The 24,584-nt window shown below is 40.6% G+C and overlaps 1 protein-coding gene across 4 annotated transcripts in view; it reads left to right on the top strand.

Moving 5' to 3' along the window:
• Positions 1–1,907: 1,907 nt before the first annotated feature.
• BCKDHB (branched chain keto acid dehydrogenase E1 subunit beta) overlaps positions 1,908–24,584 on the top strand; it is a 207,743-nt gene continuing 185,066 nt past the window's right edge. For 3 of the 4 annotated variants that reach the window (XM_077750336.1, XM_077750335.1, XM_077750338.1), the window contains exons 1-3: positions 1,908–2,123; positions 11,046–11,123; positions 13,126–13,194. In XM_077750336.1, coding sequence (XP_077606462.1) covers positions 1,928–2,123; positions 11,046–11,123; positions 13,126–13,194 — 343 coding nt within the window. In that variant the 5' untranslated portion in view covers positions 1,908–1,927. Of the gene's footprint in view, positions 2,124–9,754; positions 9,987–11,045; positions 11,124–13,125; positions 13,195–24,584 lie in introns of those variants that run through there. The other variant, XM_077750337.1, reaches the window with a different exon arrangement.

Below are 24,584 nucleotides of genomic sequence, written 5' to 3'. Positions count from 1 at the left end.
TATGAAGACCTTGAAAATCTCCCTCTGATTTATTTTTCCTACTGCTGTTAATCTTTATACCCCGAGTCTAGCAGTTACCAAATTGTTTTCTCTTTCTTGAATTCACTCTGTTCCTTCTGGCCCAGTTAGCTTTTGCATGTTTTGTTTTGTTTTGTTTTCTTTGTCTAGAATACCTTCCCCTTCCTAGTTTGCCTGGTAATTTCTACTTGTCTTTTAGGTACAGCTCAGCATTACTTCTAGAAACATTCTTGACTTCTAAAAACAGAACTTATTGTTCTTTGCATGTTTCACTTTGTTCACACTGTTCTAGACCCCGTATCACATTGTAGTTGTCACGTAATTTGTCCCCTTTCCCTACCAACTAGGACATTCTTAAAGGCGAGATTATATATTGAACATATTTGTCTCAATGGCAGCTTGTCTTTGGCTGGTTCATAGCAAAAGTTCAGTACATTCTCACTAGTCCTTTCATTATCTTTCTGTTTCTCCCAGGCTGAAATCATCTCTGTACCTCAGCTCCCCAGACTATTAGCCGACTGAGAAAATAAAGCTTGATGCATTTTTATCCTTGCTCTTTATTCTCTTCTTTTTTAAGTGAAAATTTGACGTTGGCAATGTAATTTTATTTTGTTCTGCTTCTCCTCCGTTAAAAAATAATATACAAATACCATCACACACATAAAGATGAAAAACACAATACAGCACACACACCATTAAACAGAAGTAAACACAGAAAAGCCAAGGTTAAAAATTCCCCAAACACTGCATTTTTCAGCTTAGTGTAGGAGTTAGGAATAATAGATATAATTCTGGTTCCCTTTAGCAGTTTTTAATTTGTTTCTCTCTTTTCCAATCAGAAAACAGGCAGTTGGTGCATCTCCTGCCCTTTCTCCTCACCCCATTTCTCCTCTCTCCTCCCTTGTCTCCCATATAAAACCAAACATAGTTTGGAAGGCCAAGAATAACAGAAGAGGAACATTCTTTTCCTCTTTGCCTTTCTCTTCATTTTCTCCCAGTCTTTTCCAAATTCTGTTTGGGCTTGTACTTCTCCCCTTCCATCTTCATCTGATGGAAACACTTTTACTTTTGTCTGTCATATCTTACTGTGATTTTTACATTCATGAGCAGGGAAGGTATCCTTTTAAACATTTGGCTTATTAAAAAGAAAATCTGCGAAGTTGATTAATAGAAATGTAAAGTAATAATTCGAATTCTCCAAGTTTCTAAGCTAGAGTAAGCGGGTCAGGTCCATTTTCACTGCACCTGGGCAAAAACGCATCTGAATTCCTATTAAGAGGATTTATAGGATGAAACTAAGTTTACCGCTTTAACTCGCCTCTAAATCCTGAAAAACACAATCTTATTAAGCATTCAAGGAGGGTTTGAAAAAAGAACGGAAGCTTCGAGCAGTGATTCCTCGTTTTCTGAAACACAAAACCAATAACCAAAGCCAATCAGTAACGCTTTCCATCTCTTACTTAAACAATACAGATAAAGAATCGGAGAGGAGAAAAAAGGGTTAGATTTTCAAAGAAAGTATAAACCTTAAAATGAAAAAGTGATCGAAGGTAACAATGCAAGTAACATCGGAAAAGAACAAATCTAGGACTAGCGTGTCACATTACAGACACGCCTCCGCGTTGCGAGCCCACGCAGACTTTGAGAAGACTCCACCTCCAGGAACAATTTCATTGGAGCTCACCTGCCCGCTTGTCCCCGCCCGGGCTCCTCTTCCGCATGCGCACTACAGGCAAACCCCTCTGGTCCCCGCCCGTCGCCTGCCCCACCCCCGAATTGCGAACTCGGATTGGTCCGTTTCATGGGTCCGCCCCTTGGATCCAACCAATGTAGAAGTCTCATCGGTGCTCCGCCCTGCCTGCCGGCAGTGTGCGGCAGCGTAGCTCGTAACCCGGGGCTGCAAGTGGGGATGGCGGCGTTTGTGGCGACTGCGGGCAGGCTGTTGGGGCTGCGTGCTGCGGGGACAGAGGGACGGTGGCGTCGGCTGCGAGGCGCGGGGCTGCGGCGGGCCTTGTTGCAGCCCGCCTCGGCCACTGGGGATGCGGCACAGAGGCGGCAGGTGGCTCACTTCACTTTCCAGCCCGACCCGGAGCCCCGGGAGTATGGTGAGCTTAGGGGCTGCCCTGTCTGCTCCTGGTGCAGCCCAGACTCCCTGGCCTGTGGGCGCCTCGCTAGGAGTGTTACCCTGCTTGTGTCGGTGGCGACCGGCAGGCCGATCTCCTTGCAGCTCGGTGTAATTCTTTCCCTGCTTTCTGGAGCCACCCTACTTATAGGGTCTGACTGTAGTTTCCACCTCGCTCTGTTTTTGTGACTGTCCAACCCACGAGAGGCAGCCCCTCTAAACCCTCGAGTTGGGTGAGAGGGCATCCGCGGTCTGGAGAGGCGAGGGGGGGAGGGATGGTGTCCAGGGAACGCCTCCTTTTCTCATTTCTCCTTGCTTTCCCAGGCTTGGCCCTAGGTGTTGTCTCAGTTTGTCCGGAGCTGGGCCATTAACTACAGGCAGCGGTATTTAAAAGATAATTTTTTTTCTTCTTTTTAAACTTTCTTTTATTGTTGTTGTTATTTGCTTTGGCAGAGAAGAGGAAATGGAAGGACTAAGTAATTGAATTGATTTTCCCAAGGTCATAGAACAGGTTGTTCTTAGAGATGGGCAAGAATCCAGGTTTTCCATTTGAGCCTAGCAATGAGCCTGTGCTGGACTAGACTGCCATTTAGCCAAGGAGCAGTTAATTGATGAAAGTGACCCGAAGAGGAGGCCATCTAGCACTCTCATTGATAGGAAGGGCACGTAGCAAACTCCTCACTCTATGACAATTGCATGACTTTTACCATTTCTTCTGCAAGTTTTATGTGATCTCTGAAAGATCTAGTGTCTATTATCAGAACGTTGGAAACAATATGAGAACATTTACCTTTTCTTTGTCTGCTAACTTCTCACATGTCAGAGTGATATTTTTGGAAGGGTGTCTTGTGAATAACAAGTGTGAACATATATTGAGTGCTTACCATAGGCAAGTACCGCGTTGAAAAACTTACATTCATTGTTTCATTTGATACTTAGGACAACCTTTAAAGGTGAGTAACATTAACTGAGGTCTTGACATAGTTTGTCCAAGGTTACACAGATAAGTTAGTGATAGCTTCTGCTTTGGATTTTAATCATCCATATTCTAGAGCTTCCATTCTAAACAATGTGCTGTAATGCATATAGAAATAATTTACTAAGAGGTGTCACACTCTTGTGAAACAGCAGATGCCATGAAGGTGAGTAGCACTTTTTTTCTCACCAACAAGTTGAACCTTGAATTCTGTCTTCAAAGCCGGAACTTTAGCCCAATACTTAAGGAATAGAATACAGCTCTTCTTAATCCCTTCACCCCCCCCCCCAACTGTGAANACAAAAATAATAAATATATAATATAAATAACAAATGTTACACATGTTACAGATAATTTGGATAATAGAAACAAGTAAGAAAAAGTAATCTCACCATCCACTGCTGTTTGTAAATACTGCTAATGGCAAGGATGGATGGATGTATCTTTGCAGGCAGTTCCTTTCAGTTTAGTGGAATTAAATTACTCCACTAATAAAATTAGTGGAATTAAAGTTTCCTGTAACTGTAGTTTTAATACAAATGCAATCTGCATTCTTTAATCAGAGGTATTTTCCCTTATTATTACATAGTTTTCATAACCTTCTTTAGAAGACAGTGTGTCCGTGGAGTAGAAACACTGTAGTTCAGTAGTTAAAATCTTGGCCTTAGAATCAGATCGTCCTAGGATTGGTTTTGGCCCTGCGACTGATGCCTTTGGACTACTCACTTACCCTCTCCAAGCTTCATTTTCTTTGTAAGTAGGGACTTACTAATAATACCTTCTTCAAAGGTTGCTATGAGGAGTAAAGACAATTGTGTACAATGTACACAAATCCAGTTTTGTCTGCCAAGCACTCATTTATTTTTTTTTTAACATTTATTTTTGAGAGAGAGAAACAGAGCACGNCAGTCAGAAGCACAGGTGACGACTTGGACTTGCAGCTGGCTTCTGAACTGGAGGGTGGTTGCGGTCTGAACAAGGACTGAGCCCTTAACGTGTGGCATCCAATGCTGGCTCTAGGTAGGTAGTGTCAGCATTGAGCTGAGTTGTGGGAGACTCAGCTCATGTTGCAGAATTGCATGGCTGTGTGTTCAGTCTCACACACACACACACACACACACACACACTGGATTTGGTATCAGAATTGTGTGTGTGCACACACGCTTGGATATTTTGGGCTAACCGCACTTTGTTTTATTATATATTTGTTTTATTTCTATTAAGGAACATTTACCAGATATTTATTTGCTAGATGTCTTTTTTTCTTATGAATTGGATGTTCCTTGTTTTTGCATATTGAAAAATTTATATGCCTGGTCATCTTTTTCTATCAATACTGATCCTATCTATCATTATTGAACAGCTGCTGTATTCCAGGTGTGTGGTAGACATCAGTCTATAATCCTCACAGTGAGCTCGTGACCTAGAGAGTATTATGCTCATTTTATAGATGAGAAAATTGAAGCTCAGAGATGTTAGTGGCCTGCCCAAGTCTGAGAAGTAGCAGGGCCCAAATATGTCTATCTTTAAAGCCTCCCATACTACTTTTGTGCTAATGTCTTGTATATTAAAGATATTAATGAAGATAGTAACTCTATGCCTTTCATGTATGCTGCAAATAGGTTTATTTTTAAATTTTTGGTTATTTTGACACATGAAAGAGACCGCTTAAATAGAGTGATGGGCAAGGTTGACTCTGAGGAGGTGACATTTAAGCTTCACTGCGAGGAATGAAGACCAGGGTAGAACAGTCTTTTCCTGAAGGAATAAGGACAATAAATGACGAAATCCCTGAGGTGGGGTAAGCTTGTTCAGTGGTGACTGGGAAAGCCACTGCAGTTGGTGGGGGGAGATAGGCAGCGCTCAGAAATCAAAGGTACACTGAAGAGTCCTCTTTTTGTGAGGGTGAAGGTCTTCTTTCCAGTATTAGAATTTGTAGAGAAGGGACCAATACAAGAGAGGTTAGAAAGCATAGGGTTTTATGAGGAATGAGGAGGAGTGAGTTTGTTTAGAGGAAAAGGGGGAGGGGTAGAAGTTAAGTTTGGAGATCCAGAAGAAAGGTTGGGGGAGAGAAAAGATTGAATATGTCCAGGGTAGCTGACACTGCCCGGTGCATTACACATAGGTTCAGATTTTATTCTGTGGGCTGTGGAGGGCCATTGATTGTTTGTAGGTAGAAGAGTGACTTGAGATGTGCTGGTGTGAGATCCTTGGGAGAGTTTATAGAATTGATTAGGATATTAAGAGGCAGAGATGTGAGAGGATATAATTGTTTAAACTTGGAGAATGTCAGTGGGCGTAGTTGTGTATTTTGAAGGAATTGAGTAGATTTGGTGCTGTTTTGCTCGTGAGGGCTAAGGGAAATGGGTAGCTGAATGGTTGGTAGAGTAGTGGTATCACTGATACAAATGACAGATGCTGGAGGAGAGAAGCACATTTTTGAAGAGAGGATGACTTAGGTTTGGATGTGTGGATTGGATGTCTTAGTTCATTTGGGCTGCTGTAACGAAATACCGTAGGCTGGTGGCTTCTAAACAACAGTAGTTTATTTTTCACAGTTCTAGAGGCTGGGAAGTCCAAGGTCAAGGCATTGACAGATTCTCTGTCTGGTGAGGTCCTGCTTCCAGGTCCTTAGTCAGCTGTCTTTTCACTGTGACCTTGTATAGTGGAAGGACCGAGGGAGTTCTGTGGGGTCTCTTTCTAAGGGCACAAATCCCTTCCAGGAGGGCTCCATCTTCATGACCTAGTCATCACCCAAAGCCCCACTTCCAAGTACCATTATATCGGGGATGAGGTATCAACATATGGAATTTTGGGTGGGGGGACACAAACATTTATCCTATAGCATTGAAAGTGTTGGCAGAAGATAGCATCATGAGGTAGGCTCGTCTGAGTGCTACTGTGGCACCAAAACAACCATGTCAGAACTTGGGAACCTTTGAGACGAGACAATTCTCTCCATGTCTCTTTTCCCAGTCTTATCAGAATTGCGCCCAATTGTGTCCTTCCTATTTTGTCTTCCTACTGTGTTTTCTGATACTTACTTTATCATTGCTCATCCAGACCTCTCCATGGCACTCCATCAAATGATAATGATGATGACAGCAGACACTATTATCAGAGGTCACCCGATACCAAACACTATTCTGAGTGCCTTACCTGTAGCAATTCATTTAATCCTCATATAACAGTGCTGTGACAGATATTCTGTTTCCCATATTTTACAGTAAAGAAATTTAGATACAAAGAGGTTAAACTCTACTTTTTGACACTTGGGTGATGGGTATTAAGGAGGGCACTGGTTGTGATGGGTCCTGGGGATTTTATTGGAATGATGAATCACTAAACCCTATACGGGAAGCTAATAGGACACTGTAGTTAGCTCGCTGGAATTTAAATATAAACCTGGAAAAAAACAACCCCAAAATTCCCTAGGTGGCACTATCTGTATGAGGTGAAGCCAGACTTCGTTTCGAGTCGTCTGCTCAGTTTGCTCTAAGAGGCCGTGCCCCTGAGTGCTCCACCATGCTTTCTCTTGCATTCGTACAGTTTCTTCACACCACACTTTGCCCCCTCTTAACCCTACCTAAAACCTGGCTTTCCCCAAATTTGCTGCATCTTTTGCATCTCATTTGAACAGAGACTCCTGGCCCTTTTTTTGTTGTTGTTTTTATTATTATTACTGTTATTTACCAACCTTCAAGTTTCTTTATTTATTGTCCAGGAATGTGCTTGATAGTTTCTCACCTCATCCCCTCACCTTTTTTTCATTTCCAGTGTCCCACATATTGATTCATTAATTCTATACACTACTCAGTACGCACCCAGGTAAGTAAGGTCATAATCTGTCAGCATACACCGTCATATAGTATTATTCACTGTATTTCCTCTGGTCTATTTTTCATCCCATCCATACTCCATTTCTGCCATCATTTGGGACATTGTAACTTTCTAGAGGCAATATTGCAAGGAAGCCGAGAGCTGGGGTTCTTGAGTCAAACGTGCCTACGTTTCACTCAAACGTTTCACTACGTCTTCACTCAAACGTGAAGAGAGAAGGCTTCTCTCTTCAATGCTACCACATACTGAATAGTTATTCACAATAACTGAAGATGCCATTGCAGTCTCACTTCTGCCTCATTCCCCTTCTCCTGCAGTCTAACTTTGAATTGTAATGTTGGTACGTATTTTATCCTATTGTATTTTTCTCTTTAAATGGTTGATTAGCTTAACTGACTGAGCCACCCAGGCGCCCCTACACTGTTGGTGGGAATGTAAACTGGTACAGCCCCTTGGAAAACAGTGTGGAGGTTCCTCAAAAAACTAACAATACAACTCCCCTATGACCCAGCAATAGCACTGCTAGGAATTTACCCAAGGGATACAGGAGTGCTGATGCATAGGAGCACATGTACCCCAATGTTCATAGCAGCACTCTCCACAATAGCCAAAACTTGGAAAGATCCTAAGTGTCCATCAGTGGACGAATGGATCAAGAAGATGTGGGTCTATCTATACAATGGAATACTACATGGCAATGAGAAAGAGTGAAATCTGGCCATGTGTAGCAACATGGATGGACCTTGAGGGTGTTATGCTGAGCGGAATAAGTCAGGCAGAGAAGGCCAAATATCATATGTTTGCACGTATAGGAGGATTAGGAGGAACTTAACGGAGGACCATGGGGGAGAAGAAAGGGGGAAATAGTGGGGGAGAGGGAGAGAGGCAAGCCATGAGAGACTCTTGAATGATGAGAACAAACTGAGAACTGATGGGTGTAGAGGGGGGAGGGGTGAGATGGGCATGGAGGGGGGCACTTGTGGGGATGAGCACTGGGTGTTATATGGAAACCACCTTGACAATAAACTATTTGTAAAAATAAATAAATAAATGGTTGATTAGCAATTTACTTTGTAGATTTTATCTTTATTGAGCAGGCCTCATAAGTTCATTTGTTCAGTCATTCATTCCACAAATATTTTTTGAGCACCTGCTACATGTCAGACATTGTCATGAGCACTGAGCATATATCGCTGATCAAAAACAGATTAAGAGTCCGTGACCTCTTAGGGCTTATGTTCTATTGTGTTTCTTATATTCCACTGACCCTGCATTACTTGCTAATGTATCTTTGCAGCAGTAATGATGGCCTGTTTTTTCACATGCTCTGCTTAGGATAATTTCAAGAGAGCAGTTCACTTCCGGCTCTAAAGCTGTGTCTTACCAATGGGTGCCCATTAGCTTGTATCCTTGATTAGGGAAATTGCACTGTTGTGTATATTTTTGTTTTGTTACAACTTTTTCCCTGGGAAAGAAGAGATGTCAGTCTGGCTTAGCGGCCATTACTAATATTGGTAGTTGCATGATTGAGCAGCAGTGTTGAATAATGTTTTAGCACTCATAGTTAGATGTGCTACAGGTACATCCTTTGTCATGACGGCACATAGGCCTATGTTATCAACGGTCTTTAACGTGTAGGAGAATAAGTAATTCTAAGGGAAATAAATATTTAAAATGATCCTACCTATGAATAATTTGTGATTTCTTCCTGACCCGTTCACAGACCATACTGCCACTTTAAAAATAATTGGAAGTAGATGTTACTGTATTAAAATTATTTAAATCTTTTAAAAGCATCTAGTAGAATAGCAGTTAATCTAAACCCCTAAAATTTTGAATCTATTTGAAAAAGTATTCAGAAGTGGAAGGTTTTGTGCTTACATCGAAATAAAACCCTTAAATACTCTTACTTATCAATTGTTTTCATACAAGATGAGTAAATTCTTTGTGGTAATTAAGCAATACTTTCCAGATTTATTTGGTATGTTTTTATTGTTTAAGTCTTTGCTTTTTTTGCACTTAAAACTTGTTGAATAGAAATGAAATAAGATGTCTTGGATGCATTCAGGATTAATTCAGATGGCCAGCATGCTTGAAATAAATGCCACCTTAGATGTTTAGGCATTTTTATCCCTCTTAGATTCTTAGCTATGAAAATCATAAGAGAAAAAAAAAATCTGACTTTAGGAAATGTGTGAAATGGGAGAAAGAATGGGAAAGTTTGCTCTAAACCATTATCATCTGATGCTGGGTACGAATAAATACTATTAAAGAGTTTTTATAGAATGGAGAAGGATTTAAGGCAAGCATCTATTAAATGATCTAGTCTTAGCCTGAAGAAAAATAAATTTTGAGGTCATCACGGACATATGTGAATTTTATACCCTTTGGCATATGTAGCGTAAGAGTACTTTACTTTCTTGAATGGATTCCTATTATCCCCGCCAAAAGTAAGAGTAGAAACAGGCCTTTTTTCTTGGCACGGATGGCAGCCTCCTGAGGTTTGAGTGGGTGTTGCCAAGACCTGAAGCCTGGGCTTCAGCATTGTGGAAGGGGTCAGAGAGATGTCTTTGGTCACAGCAGGTAGAGTCAGAGGGTTGGGTGTCCGTGGATATTGGAAGATGGAAAGTGTCCTAGACCAGAGCCTGCTGTGGATCCAGGCTGGGCTTGGGATGAAGATGAGTCTCTAGGAAAAGGGTGAGTCACCAGCTTGTGTCACAACCACAAGGTTGATGTCAACAGCAGTAGCTGTTGTGACCCACACTGTGAATTAGACCTTGGTTTTTGGGACACACCAGGCTACCGAGAAGTACAGAGGTTAGATGGGACAGTAGTCTGGGAAATTAACAGGTGTTCAAGGGATTTGCTATCAGCATGGCTGGCTATGGGTGAAAATGAAGATGGCCTATGGATTAGAGGAGATTCAGGAGAAGCCTCTCTCCATCCTGAAGAGTGCTTTCGGAGAGGAGCTGACCTAAAGTTCTGAGATATCTGTGGGTCCTGGGCAGCACCAAGACTTAAAGCTCTCAAGTAATGTTGTTTCTGAGTTTCAACATTTGGAACTTTATTAAACAAAGTTTTCTACCATTCAGAATAATGCCACAGTCAAGATGAAGGTCACGGACAAAGTGCAGATTCTAACAATAAATAGCTCATATTTGTTCAACACTTACTGTGTTAGGCACTTCTAACTGCCTTACATGTATTGTCCCATTTAACCATCCTGTCTACCTCTTTAGGGAGAAGTTGGCTTGCAGAGATTCTACTTGAGCAGTGAGACAGTAGGAAGGACCGAGTCTGGTGTGTCGAGGCATGGGAGTATATATAGTATTCTCTAAACACCAGCAAGTTCTGAGTGCTGAAGTTTATCATTAGCCTTCTTCATTGTCTTATGGCCCATGACCATTTGCTGTTACTGGAATATTTAACACATGCCTTGAGTCACATGTATTTGTCAGGGCTTATATTCTTTTTTTTTTTTTTAATTTTTATTTATTTTTGAGAGAGAAAGAGAGAGAGAGAGAGGGAGAGAACGAAAGCATGAGCGAGGAAGTGGCAGAGAGAGGGAGGCACAGAATCCGAAGCAGGCTCCAGGCTCTGAGCTATCAGCACAGAGCCCAATGCACGGCTTGAGCTCATGAACCTCGAGATCATGACCTGAGCTGAAGTGGGATGCTCGGCTGACTGAGCCACCCAGGCGTCCCTAGGGCTTATTTTCTCAACACGTGTCCAAAATATCATCCCAGACCACTTTTACTCTGACTAGTTCTGTTTTCTGGCTTTTATTTATTATCTACACACGCTTGGTGACTTGATTATATTTATTTTTCCCTTTTTTATACTTTATTTTTTAATTGTTTGATACGTGAAAATTTTGTTTCGTGGTCAAGCACCGAAGTCTGTATTGCTTTTGTATTTTCCACAGAACCAGCATCATTGTGAATAATCCAATAAATTCACATGGTATATTCTATACTTTCCTTTGTATGTTGATTTTAAGCATGTTATAATCAACTGTTAAGAAACTAGTTGTTTTTAATATATTTTACAATGTAGGAAGTGTTACTTAATTTTTTTTAATTTTTACAGGGCAAACTCAGAAAATGAATCTTTTCCAGGCGATAACAAGTGCCTTGGATAACTCATTGGCTAAAGATCCTACTGCAGGTAAAATTCCTTTGTGCTTGAATATGGTAGTTGTGTTAATTCAAATAAAAAATTTGCTGGAAATACTGAGTCTCGAGTTCAATGGTTAACATTATATCTACCTGAAATTTTTTAAAAAGATCTGACCAAATGATTAAAGTTAATATATCAAATTATGCTGTTAACACACTTTTTAAATCAATTCATGGTGAATTAGTTCTCATGTATATCTAACATCTTTAAGTCAACTTTTTCCCATAGTCTGTGTGGTTCTGATATTATACTAATACTTTCTGGATTAATACCTACTGGGGACTTCTGTTTCTCCAGCATTTAGGAAAAAATGGGAAGTATCACTTCATTCAGATTTATGAATCTGTTTATGAAATGAAGATTTGATTCCATGCTTTCCTTTGAAATACATTTAAGTAATAGGATTTTTTGGAAGTAACTTTAATATTTATAAATAACCAGCTCATCAAATTTAATCATTGATACAAAAACAGTTGTCCTGCTTTATGTTTTCTAAATTTGATTGACTTTACTTATATGTATTAGTATATGTAAGTATATATACACTTAGTATACCTTGGGGTTCCACTTGAAAATCCCTAGTTTTTTAAATTAATTTTTAAAAATGTTTTATTATTTATTTCCTTAAAAAATTTTTATGTTTTTTATTTATTTTGGAGAATCAGAGACAGTGCGAGCAGGGGAGGGTCAGAGAGAGAGGGAGACATAGAATCTGAAGATAGGCTCCAGGCTCTGAGCTAGCCGTCAGCGCAGAGCCCGATGTGGGGCTCGAACCCATGAACCATGAGATCATGACCTGAGCCAAAGTCGGACACTTAACAAAGTGAGCCACCCAGGCGCCCCTATTATTTATTTTTGAGACAGAGACAGAGTATCAGCGAGGAAGGGGCAGAGAGAGAGGGAGACACAGAACCTGAAGCAGGCTTCAGGCTCTGAGCTATCAGCACAGAGCCTGATATGGGGCTCGAACTCACAAGCTGTGAGATCATGACCTGAGCCAAAGTCTGATGCTTAAACTGCCTCTGAAAATCCCTAGTTTTAAGGTCAAGTGAAGAATGGGTTATTTGTTAGGAGAAAGTAAGAGCTACAGTAGTGGATGATTAGATTTTGCTTTGTTTCAATGCCATCTGAGAATGATCTTGAGTAAATAATGGGGTGAATTGTTCCCCTGAGGTTCACAAAGCTGGTCAGGTGCATTAATAGGAATAGAATTCAGCTCTTTGAACACCCATTTTTATCTTCTTTGCCTTGCTCACTCTGTCCCACCATACTTGCCTCCTTCCACATGGTTTAAGTGCTTTTCCTGTTTGTGACTGTTCTCTCAGCTTGGAATGCTTTTCCTTCAGCCCTTCAGATTGTTTCCTTTCACTGTATACCATGTCTGAAAGAAAACCACTGGCCAGGCACTCAGGAGCCTGAAGTGTGAGTCATAGTTCTGCCTCTAGCTTTCTTTCTGACTTGTCCAGTTACCGTACTACTTCTCTGGCTTCATTTTCTTCAAGGGTTAAACAAGATGACATCCTAGATCGGTGGTTCCTAACCAATTGGAGTGACTTTAATCCCCCTTCCTCCTCTTATGTTTAACAATGTCTGCAGACACTTTTGGCTGTCAGGACTGTGTGTGTGGGGAGGGCAACTGTCATCCCCGGGGTAGGGAGCAGTTGCTGCTGTGTATCTACAATGCACAGAACAGGCTGTTACAACAAAAGAATTATCCAGGCCAGAATGTCAGTAATGTTGAAGTTTCAAAACCCTATTTTATTTGATTTTATTTGTTTATTTTTTAAATAGTTTATTGTCAAGTTGGTTTNTTGTTAATTTTTTGAGGAACCTCCACACTGTTTTCCAGAGGGGTCAAAACCTTATTTTAAACCTTTAATCCATTTGTTTTCTGATTTAAAATGTAAACATTGAAAATTACTTATTTTTCATTGTTAGTATCATTTAGGGCTTATCAAATAAAATATGTCCTTTAAACATTGTTTTTCAGTAATATTTGGTGAAGATGTTGCCTTTGGTGGAGTCTTTAGATGTACTGTTGGTTTGCGAGACAAATATGGTAAGTTAGCATCTTTATATATGAATAGTATTCCTGTATAGCTTTTATTTAAATATCTTGAAAATATGGGGTATGCCTATTGAATTGTTTGCCATATCTTTATTGTAAAGATAGTTACTGGTTTGGTTTTGTTTTGTTTTCCAATTTCACAGTCATCCACAGAATCCTTTGGTCTATAGTTCTTTGAATGTGTATTTGTTTTAAAGGATATTTTAATTTTTTTAATGTTTATTTATTTTTGAGAGAGAGAGAGACACAGAGCATGAGCAGGGGAGGGGCAGAGAGAGAGGGAGACACAGAATCCGAAGCAGGCTCCAGGCCCTGAGCGGTGTGGGGCTTGAACTCAAACTGCAAGATCATGACCTGAGCTGATGTAGGACACTTAACCGATTGAGCCATCCAGGCATCCCTCTTTCAGTGCGTTCTAACTGTAGCATCCCTCTGACCTGGTTCATATCTCACATATTATAGATGCCAAAATAATCTTCATTAAATGTACTGTTTATTATGTCATTCAAATCCAGGAAGCTTTGATCCTTTAGCCAATTTCAATTCCATTCCCTCTAGTTCAAGATTCTGCCCGATTAGTCTCTGTTAATAGATTTCGTCTTTTATTACCTGTGTTAATCACGGTTCTCCAGAGAATTAGAAGTATTAGGATATATCTGTGTAGCTATATCTATATATGTGTGTGTATATAGGTATTATATATGCATCTATATCTATTTGTATGTATATGTACCTCTATATATTTATAATCTATATCCATACCTGTATCTATATGCCTACACGTATACCTGTATTGAGAGAGAGAGTCATTTATTTTGTAAGGAGCTGGCTCACACAGTGAGGGGGCTCACAAGTCTGAAATCTGCAGGGTACGTCAGCAAGCTGGACACCTCGGCTGGGTTTCTGTGTTGCAGTCTTCAGGCTGAATTTCTTCTTGTATGGGAAACCTGCCTTTTCTCCTAAGGCCTTTAAATAATTGGGTGAGGCCCATCCATATTATGAAGAGTCACCTGCTTCACTGAAAGTCTACTGATTTAAACATTATTCACATCTAAAAAATACTTTCATAGTAATATCTATGCTGGTATTTGACCAGATAATTGGGCAGCATACTTAGCCAATTTGATCCATAAAATTAACCATCCCATTACGCTCCCACTTGTTTTACCTTGGCTGCTCTGTGCCTTTTGCTTGGCATGTGATTGATTTCTGCCTATTGCTTTCACTCACTCCATTTGACTCAGATTTCAAACTGTTAGAGAGCATTTGGGCCGATCCCAGCATCCCTTCCTCTTCCCCTGCCCTGACTTGCTGTGTAAGGAATGTATTTCAACTCCTTATTGTTAGGGGTGACTTTGAAGTGATTTGACTTTTCATTTCTTCTCGGAGTCTTAACTAATCTGGAAGTCAGCAAAGCACTTATGTTTCGGGGGAGGAGTTGACACCTACCTTTCTTCTTACCTTTGCCACTGACCTCTGAAACTCATGGTTGCGTGTAAATAATGAGGGATGGTCTTTCCAGTTGTTGTTGTTTTTTTTTCTAATTGTTGTTCGTTCTTCTTTGAGATTATATTATACTTGGATCTAAGATACCATGGCATGGTCCATCCTGCTTACCAGGAAATTCTTTACTCTTTATAGCAGGTTGATTTTCTGAGTCCTGTCCCTCTGCTGTCCCCTGTTACTAACAGCTGTTTAGATTTTGAGATGGTTGGGCCAGTCTCAACTACCTTACACTGTCTCAGTTCCAGTGGATTCAGACTCCTATAAACTTTAGTTCTTTAAAAAAAATTAAAAGCCTTTAAACATTTATTTCAAAAGCAATGCATATGCATTGCAGAAAATTTGGAAAATATAGAAAAGCACAAAAGGAGAACATAAAAAATTGTCCATACTTCCAGAGTATTAAAAAAAAACACATGGTACCCATCTTGGTGTACACACTTCTAGACCGTATTTGAATATATCTGAGTATATTTGCATCTATTAACTGTTTAAAACATAGAATTATACTTTTGTTCAGCTCTGCTTACATTGCCTATCAGTTCTTACATGCTATTTACTTTATGCGTTGGAGCCCTTTGCTTATTAATTATGGTTGTTCTAAATTCCTTGTCTGATAATTCCAATCCCTGCCATGCCTGATTCTGATGCTTACTCAGTCTCTTCAAATTGTGATTTTTGCTTTGTGGTATGCCTTATAATTTTCCTTTCATAGCTGGACATGCACTGGGTAAAAGGAGTTGCTGTAAATAGGCCTTTGGGGACGTGGGAGTGAGGTGTACAGGGAAAGGAAGCATTCTATAGTCCTGTGATAGGTCTAAGTCCTTTATTGAGCCTATGCCTTTGGACTGTGAACTTCACAAGTGTTTTTTCTTCCCTCTCAGATGGGACAGGATGGATGGAGCGGACTGGATTTGCCATTTTCCTTACCCCATGTTGATTACACTCTGATTATACATTCATAGCAGATTAGGCTCTCATTAACTGGTTTTACTTGAGGTCAGGCCTTTTTAAGAAGGGCGTGCTATGGGGCCCCTGAGTAGCTCAGTAGGTTGAGTGTCTGACTTTGGCTCAGGTCATGAACTTCCAGTTTGTGAGTTCAAGCCCCACATTGGGCTCGCTGCTGTCAGTTCAGAGCCCACTTTGAATCCTCTATCTCCCTCTCTCTCTGCCTGTCCCATGCTCATGCTCATGTTCTCTCTCAAAAATGAATAAACATTAAAAAAAAAAAACAGGAGGGGGGGCACCTCGGTGGCTCAGTCGGTTAAGCGTCCAACTTCGGCTCAGGTCATGATCTCATCGTTCATGGGTTTGAGCCCCATGTTGGGCTCTGTGCTGACAGCTCAGAGCCTGGAGCCTGCTTCAGATTCTGTGTCTCCCTCTCTCTTGGACCCTCCCCTGCTCATGCTGTCTCTCCTTCACTCTCAGAAATAAATAAAACATTAAAAAAAATTAAAAAAAAAAGTGAATGCTGTGGCAAATTTCAAAATGGTTCCTTGTCTGCTTCCCCAGCTGGAAGCAAGAGGGGATTTTTCTCCGATGTTTATCAGAGCTCTTGGAGGAGAGCCTCACAGAATTGTGGAGGCCTCTCTATGACTGGACTCCTTGGAGTTTTTACCTCTCAGACTTATACACACTGAACCTCCATCAATTCCTCAAGCACAGTTCAAGTTTTCCTATCCTGGCACTGGCTCTTGCAGTGATTTTTGCTCTTCACTCTCTGCTCTGGTAAGTCGATTCCCTATATTCATCTCTCTGTCTCTTTAGATCCCCCTGGAGCCCCCCGCCTTATGGGTCCAAGAAGAGTTGTTGATTTTTCGGTCTGCTCAGCTTTTCACTTGCTGTTAGGACAGAGTGGCTACTTCCAAGCTCCTTGTGTGTGGAACTGGAAACCAGAGGACGAATTGTACTTTTGTTTACTTAGTCTTGTCTACATCTGGTGTAGCTGTGCTTCTGAGCAGCTTCGAGCCCTCACTAGTCTGTCTTGCCTGAGCCAATATGGTAGCATGCCGAGTGCTTGTTCAAATTGGCGAGTCTTCTGTTGGCTGTCTGCCTGTTTTCTCTCTCATCCACGGTGCTCTTCCCACTCTACCCATTCCGTCTAGGGCATTTCATCCACGTCCCCCGCTGCTCAACACAAGTGACGTCAGATTTTCTAAATCCAGCTTAGACCTCTGGCTTGAGCTTCAGATCTTTGTATTCATTGTACCACGGCACACCTTCACATTGATGTTCCAGCCACTTCAGACTCAGCATTTCCAAACTCTGGTTTTCCAACTCCATCCAGCAAATCCATGGCTTCCTATCTCTGTGAACATACCACTGTCCATTCAGTTACCTGGGCCAGAAACTGGGGGGATTCTAGTCTCTTCCTCCTTTCTCATTCTTCACCCCCAGTCATGCCCTACAAATTCATCTTCATAGCTGGTCTCTGATATGGTGTCTCCTTTCTATTCTTGCCTCCCTGGTCTGCTTTCAGATCCTTAATCCTCCTTGCTTGGACATGTTTACCCCTTTTCTTAGCAGTCACCCTCCCTCCAGTCCCTGCTTTGCTGTGATCATTCTCAAAGGCACATTTCTTGGTGGGATATACAAAAGACTGAGCTCTGCCCTCTGCCTATCTACCTGACCTCATTCATTTTATTTTATTCTTTTTAAAAATTCACTTTATTCTTTACTGATATTGAATTGTTAGATGTTTTCTCTGAGCCTCTGCCTTTTTTTCTCTCTCTCTTCCTTTGCATACACCCATTGGATCTCTCTCTCCCATCTGATTAGCTGGTAAGCTCCAATTTTGCCTTCAGAAGCTTCCCCTCTGAAGCTCTTCCTGACCCTCCCAGGGAGACCCAAGCACTAGTTTTCACTGTTCAGATTTCATGTTTCATGTTTTTGACATATTGCAGGTTGCATTGCGATTGCACCCCCACCAGATCTCTGCACAGGACAGCTTCAGGAAGACAACCTGTATTTAAGTTATCGAGCATCCCTAGCTCCTAATAGTGTCTGGCAGTACTTATTAAGTGAATGTGGTTGAGTGAACTTATCCTTCACCCTCTCCCCAAGACAGTGGCCTACTGTCTCAGAGAGGGGATTTCCTTATCTCCCTTTAATTATGTTTGGTGGTCTGATTTTTTTCTTTAAAAAATTTTTTTAAACATTTATTTATTATTGAGAAACAAAGAGAGACAGCATGAGCCGGGGAGGGGCAGAGAGAGAGGGAGACACAGAATCTGAAGCAGGCTTCAGGCTCTGAGCCGTCAGCACAGAGCCCGATGTGGGGCTTGAACCCACAAGCTGTGAGATCATGACCTGAGCTGAAGTCGGATGCTTAACCGACTGAGCTTCCCAGTCACCCCTGATTTTTTTTTGTCTTTAAAAAAGATTAAAACAGGGAGAAACTCTCACTTGAGAAAGCCCTCTACTCCTAGAGGGCACCTGCAGATTTATGTTTCTACGACAGAGGGCCGAGCTAATTAAGGGCTAGCTTTTACCTTTATTGTCAGCAGCTGCTGTGAAGTTTTCTAAGCGCTTTAGTACTGTTACTTGAAGATTTGAATAATTTACAGATTGGTCAATGTGAACAATTAAATCAGCTCTCTGTAATGAGGAATGAGCTTCAGGGTTTAGGAGTAAAGAATAAGGGAAATGGTGGAGAGAAATATATTAAAACAGAACTTTTTCTATATTTAAAAAAAAAAGCATGTCTCTTTTAAAACTAATTGTCTGCTCTTTTGAGTACAGGCCAGGGTGTTTAGCTGTTAAAAACATGTCTGCCTCGTATTTTTGGAGGTTAAAACCGTTTGTATTTAAAATATTAAATTGATGTAGTTGAACACGTTGCGTTGAATGGCAGAGCAAAGACCGTCTTGCAAGGGGATTGCTTAGCTTTCTGGGGCGGAGCGGAGTGCTGAGAGAACGGATCACGGCCGGTAGGTGGCAGCCTCCACTTTGAGATGAGACCGTCCGTGTTGGCCCTGTACCAATACTCTGGAACTGCTAAGGAGCATTTTCATTTCCATCGAAAGGGAGAATTTGAAGAACTGCAGGTTACCGACTTAACATTGTGATGCTGAATACTACTTAATATTAAAGACAAGGAGAGCTGTGTAGTTAGGGACCATGCTATGAAGGAAAGAAGAGAGAGAGAGCTCTTTTGTACCGCAGACAATCCAGATAAGTAAGTTTAGCGCCCCTCAGCCATTTTTCTCCTTCCTTGTCCTTTGAGGGAACAAAATAATAAGGGTGGTTTGAAAACTGAAATTAGATAGTATGACCTCATTGACACATTGCACACCAAATGTCAGCGTTAGCCTCGTTAAGCAAGGGATCCTTTGATCTAAAACAGCTAGAACTAGGTGTGTTCTGGGAAGCAGTGGGTAGGAGAGGGCAATTCAAAAAGTAGTTGATTTTTTAGGGTCTGTGTGCTTTTTTGTTGAATATCACACATCCTTTCATTTATATAAAACAGATTCCACATGTCATAAAATGTGTCCTCATTATTGTCATTGTCTATATATTGTCTGTGTTTTATTCACCTAACACTTTGGTATGTCAAGGTTAGCATGTTTTTATTTAACACTGTGCCGTATTAACGTGAACGTTGCTGGGTTGTGGTTCCTAAGGCTCTGTTTTGGTCCACTTACTGGGGGAAACTTAGGTGAGAAAAGGAATAGCAGAGGACTTGCTGAATTAGTCTCCTGGCCCAAACATCTGCCTTTTCATGGGATTTGATGGTTTTCCATTACCGTATTCATTCCTCTACACCACAGCTGTGGCGTGTCCTAGCAGCTTGGGAAGACGAATATAACTGCTTATTTGTTTTCTTATGTAAATATCATAGAAATTGTATAACCAGACACTTTAATACACTGGATTCAGGAAGGAAAACTAGGACACGCATGTGGAGAAGATATGTTCTCCTCTATAATATGCCAATATTTGCGAGTTGATTTTCAGCCTCTGTGGCCTCATCAGTAAAGGAAAGGGCTAGATGTTCCTCATGAGCGCATATTTTGGTATTCCTTGTGCTTGTGTCTGTCTTTCAGAAGAGGAGCACATTTGCTTTATGTATCAGTTTCCTTTATATTTAGGGGTTTATGAATATAACAATTGTTCTGTCCTTTGAGAATCATGAGCACATTAGGCCCTTAATTTTCTCTTAAGTCCCTTTTCCAGTGTAAGTTTTCAATTTGGGGGATGAAGGGAAAAATCTTTTGACAAGTCTCATATACTTTCACATGAACTATGAAATTAACCTCTTCAACAGAAAAAGTGACCTGCTGCAGAGAAAGGATTACGTGGGTGATAGTCATCCTCTCGGACATAATGTCAGGAATGTCAATCTGTGAAAGACGGCTTGGCTTCTAGGCAGTTGAAACTAATTTTACTGAAGAACAAACTTGGTAAAATAATGGTGATTCCTGAGGGAAATGAAGTACATGATTTATTTTCCCTATGAAGTATATACATTTATGACTTCATAGCAGATTGAACACCAGATGTAGGTTGTAAGATAGTTAAGTGTTCCATGAATCTGGAGTGAAAACAGGTATTAAAATGGTGTAAACTGTTTTCCTAATATCGTTGTTAAAAATATTTTAAAAGAATTGTTAGCTTTAAGTGTCTTTCTTCCCAAAAGTCAGGCACTTTAAATTGCTTCTGATATCACAAGGCCCTTTGTTTTCTATGTAAAAAAATTTTTCTTAAATGTTTATTCATTTTTGAGAGAGACAGAGTGTGAGCAAGGGAGGGGCAGAGAGGAGGGAGACACAGAATCTGAAGCAGGCTTCATGAAGGCTCTGAGCTGTCAGCACAGAACCCAATGCAGGGCTCAAACTCACGAACTCTGAGATCATGACCTGAGCCGAAGTGGGACCCTTAACTGACTGAGCCACCCAGGCGCTCCACAAGAAACTTTGTCTTCTCAAAGTACACATGGGATAGAGCTAGATAAAAAATAAATCAAAAGGGATATTAAGTGTGTTCTTTGTCTCTTTTTTCCAGTTGAAGGAGTTACCCTAGAAAATGGGATGAAAATATTATTGAGATATACTTCATTTACATTAGTTTCCCTTACAGATTGGTTTGCTGTTGTTTTGTGAATTTTCATTCCCAAAAGACTTTAGAATCTAACAAAATTAGAATTGGTGCAAATTGTTATTTTATTTCAATTTATCTAAAAATCAAAATCATGTCTCACAATTGGCATGCTGACCAGTGTCTTAACAAATAGCATTTAAGAAAATAAGATTTAACATATTTTGTAGAATATCAGAGCTGGAAAGACAGTGAGGCAATAGCTATTCCAGTGATTCTCAGTGGCGGTTATTTTGCACTCGGGGGGGACAGGAGTCTAGAGACATGTCTGTCACAACAGGAGTCTAGAGACATGTCTGTCTACTGGCCCGTTGTAGGTAGAGGTCAGAGATACTGATAACCATCCTACAGTACGCAGGGCAGCCGCCTCCCTCCCCTAACGTCAGTAGTGCTGAGGTTGAGGAACCCTGATCTAGTCCTCCACATAAGCTAGGAACTGAGGTTCTGAGAGGGTAGATATTACCAAACTCTTGAGTGGTGAGTGAGCGAGCCGGATCCCAGGCTCAAGCTTTCGAGAGCCCGGTTCTGAGCTTTTTGCATTATGTTGTTTTTCCTTCTACTTGTGAATGAGCAACTCCTGTTAAGATATGAAGAATGTAAGGAAATATAAGGAATTTTAATGAACAATGCTTAAGGGCTTTGGTTGTTCATGGAGTAGGAATAACCCATCAGTAGCCATTGATAACCCCTATTAAAGAGTTCTTAAAAATTATTTTTTTGATTCTTTCATGAACATGTTTTCTGATTAGTGCATTAAGTTGTTCTGGGGTGGCAGCTGCTGCTTCAACTAGTTTTTTTTTTTTTCATAGTTGATTAAATAGTAAATGTTAGAGCTGCCAACAGGTGTTCTCTTTGACATTTTGAGCATCCGAGTGTAATGCCCTTAAGCCAGTTTTTCTCAACCTTATTTGACAATGGCAGGCTTTTAAAATTATCAAGTGTGAGCACCAAGAGGGCTTAAGAGATAGGCTTGAATTAAAGGAGACCAGAAAAAATGGGATTATGGGTTATTATTGTACAGAACATATAAAATTAAGTCTTATTTTTTGTAAACATCACAATTAAGAATTAGAAAAATGAAACTATATTGAGAACACTTTAAAGAGAGTAAGATCTTTTGTTTTACGCTTTTACTGTCCAGTATGACATATATCGTATGTCCTTAATGTTAAGGATGATGTTGCAAAGTTAACTTCCGATTTAAATCTGCTGCCAAGCCTTATGAATATCCTCTTCCAGACTGGTACCTTTTCTTTTTTTTTTACAGTTTTATTTTTAAGTAATCTCTACACCCAATGTGGGGCTTGAACCTGTAACCCTGAGACCAAGAGTCACATGCTTTACTGACTGAGCCAGCTGGACACCCAAGACTGGTACTTTTGACAATGAGAAGAACACACACTTTTCTTCAGTATTTAGTATTTCTTGAATTTGGAGGCACTAGATATTATTAATTGTTTTATTTTGGACAGCTCACTCTCTGAGTTTTACATATTGAAGGCAGTGATTTTTTTTTTTTTTTTTTACTTTTTGTATATTCAGAATTGCTACTTGATTCAAATAACATTTTTGAATTATAAGACTTTTCTTTTTAGATCCCAGAAATTATCAGGGATGAAGGGGATCAGTAGTATAGCAGTTCTTATATACAGTTCAGACTGCTGTAGGTCTGAGAATCCCTGGCCTCTCCCATCCCGTGTTGTTCACCTTGAGGAAGCCAGTCACAAAGCCCATTAAATTAATGTAGAATGCTTTTCCTTATAGAAGTAGCTTGTCTGATGGGCATGTTAGTCTTGTGTTGATACTGCACTCAGATACTGAGTTGTTACTGTCACTTACCTGAGGTCACATATCTGTCTCAAAAGGCTTGAATCTAAGTGTGTAGGCTGTTACATCGCTATAGAGTCCGTACTTCATTTCTAACTTGGAAATCCACTGTCTAGCGACTTCGGTGCAGTTAGAAATTCATGTAATAATTATATTCATCAAGAAAAATGATTTTTCCAGGCCAACTGGAAGTAGCCAGTACAAACAGCCCCTCATGAAAGATAGCCTTAATGTCATCCGACAGGTATTTGTTGAACGAAGCCTCGTATGTAAAGTCCTAGAGTATTGGAGCGAGTGCTCTGTTTTCTGTTCCCATTTAGTGTAGATGAAATTTCTCCGTTGCTTTGATTGGCAGAGTGGATAAGGGATCAGTTAGGTAAAGGTTGGCAAATGTCATGTGCTAAGGAATCACTTGGGAAGCTTGCTGGACAAAAAGTTTTCAGTTTCCCAGTGAGCAGCTACACCCAAAGGCAGCTTTAGCAATGAAGTGCTTGACCTTCTCTGGTGGCGTCCTGCCATCCTTTTCTCCCCGAGGTCCTCTGGCCACCGGCCAGAAATGGTGGCATCTGGCCAACCATAAATTAGCCAAAAGATTCTTTTTCTGCAGTTTTGGCTCCTGGACACTCAGGCATCATTGGTAATAAGGGATTTCTCCCACTCTCCATTTCTGGGCACGCTGCTCATTTAACCCTCATGTTTTCCTCTTCGCCTCTGCCAGTGGGGAGTCCAGCAGAAACAAAGACACTAGTTTCTAAGTCAGAAATACAAACACGGTATTAACATTCTTAATTAATCAAGATCCCATAGCCGCTAAATTTGAGCATTTTGTTCTGGAAGATGTGGAGGCTCCTTAGAATTTGAAAGGAAACTTTTAAATCACTTTGGGAACATGTTAATTCTTAAAAGGAAGAAAGGAACATTTAAATGGCATACATCCTTTTATATCTATTCAAATCTAAATTGAATACTGGTAGGTAGACATTAAAGAGAGAAGTTCCATAGGGTTCTCAACAATTTCCTAAATCCGATAGGGCAACTCAGTCGTTTGTCTGAAGAAGGCACCTTTTTCTTCTGTCAAAGATTCTGGAAGTTCCTCCCAAGGACCGTTTAGCCATTGAACTTTTAATTATTCTGTTTTTAATTCTTTAATATAAAGTCTATAATTAATATTTTAATTATTTAAAATAATTATGTTACTTTTCTACTTTTAATAATGAAGGTTACAACTCTACTCATGGTGTTTTTTAACTCTTTATATAAAAAGAGAAAAGTTAGGGGCACCTGGCTGGCTCAGTCAGAGGAGCATGTGACTCTTGATCTTGTGGTCATCAGTTCAAGCCCCATGTTGGGTGTAGAGATTACAAAGATAAATTAAAAAAAAAAAAAGAGAGAGAAAACTTAGGTACTGTGGTTACAGTGATTGCACTCCTGTTTCTCAGATGACTTCACTTACCCCCAACTCTGTTGACGGTGAATCAGGAGGGGAACCAGGGTCTGTGTCCCAGCAGAGTAAAGTTTGGTAAAATTTGCTCCCAGTTTTTCTAGGCTAGGTAACCCTTAGCTCTCAATATCCATTTTACTAAGGGAACAACAGCCACCTTACTGCTCAGTGCTTCACTGTTTAACTTTTCTCGTAGCTGGAGACCGCTACTGCTGCCTCTCCCCACCCTACGTCCCATTTCTTTCCTCGCCATCTTCTAACGGATGACAGGCCCAAAGAATGGACGCGGTTCTTCTGAAGAGTTGTGGGCCCACTCTTCTCACTGCAAGTCATGGATCTAACGTGTCAGGACTTCCTTGTTCAGTTTCGTTTGTTCAGGTCCCCTTCTGGTATTATTTGTATCTATTTGTGGTCTCTAGCAGAGGCTTTGTTCAATAGCAACAGCCTTTCCTAATCCAACAGGATTAGGCCCAGTGGCCAGTGTTTTTGGATATATTTTCTCCCTTCTGGATCA

The sequence above is a fragment of the Crocuta crocuta genome, unplaced genomic scaffold, assembly GCF_008692635.1.
Source record: "Crocuta crocuta isolate KB4526 unplaced genomic scaffold, BGI_CrCroc_1.0 scaffold9, whole genome shotgun sequence".
NCBI lineage: Eukaryota > Metazoa > Chordata > Mammalia > Carnivora > Hyaenidae > Crocuta > Crocuta crocuta.
Note: the sequence above shows the minus strand (reverse complement) of the source record. Positions and strands in the feature narration are given on the sequence as shown.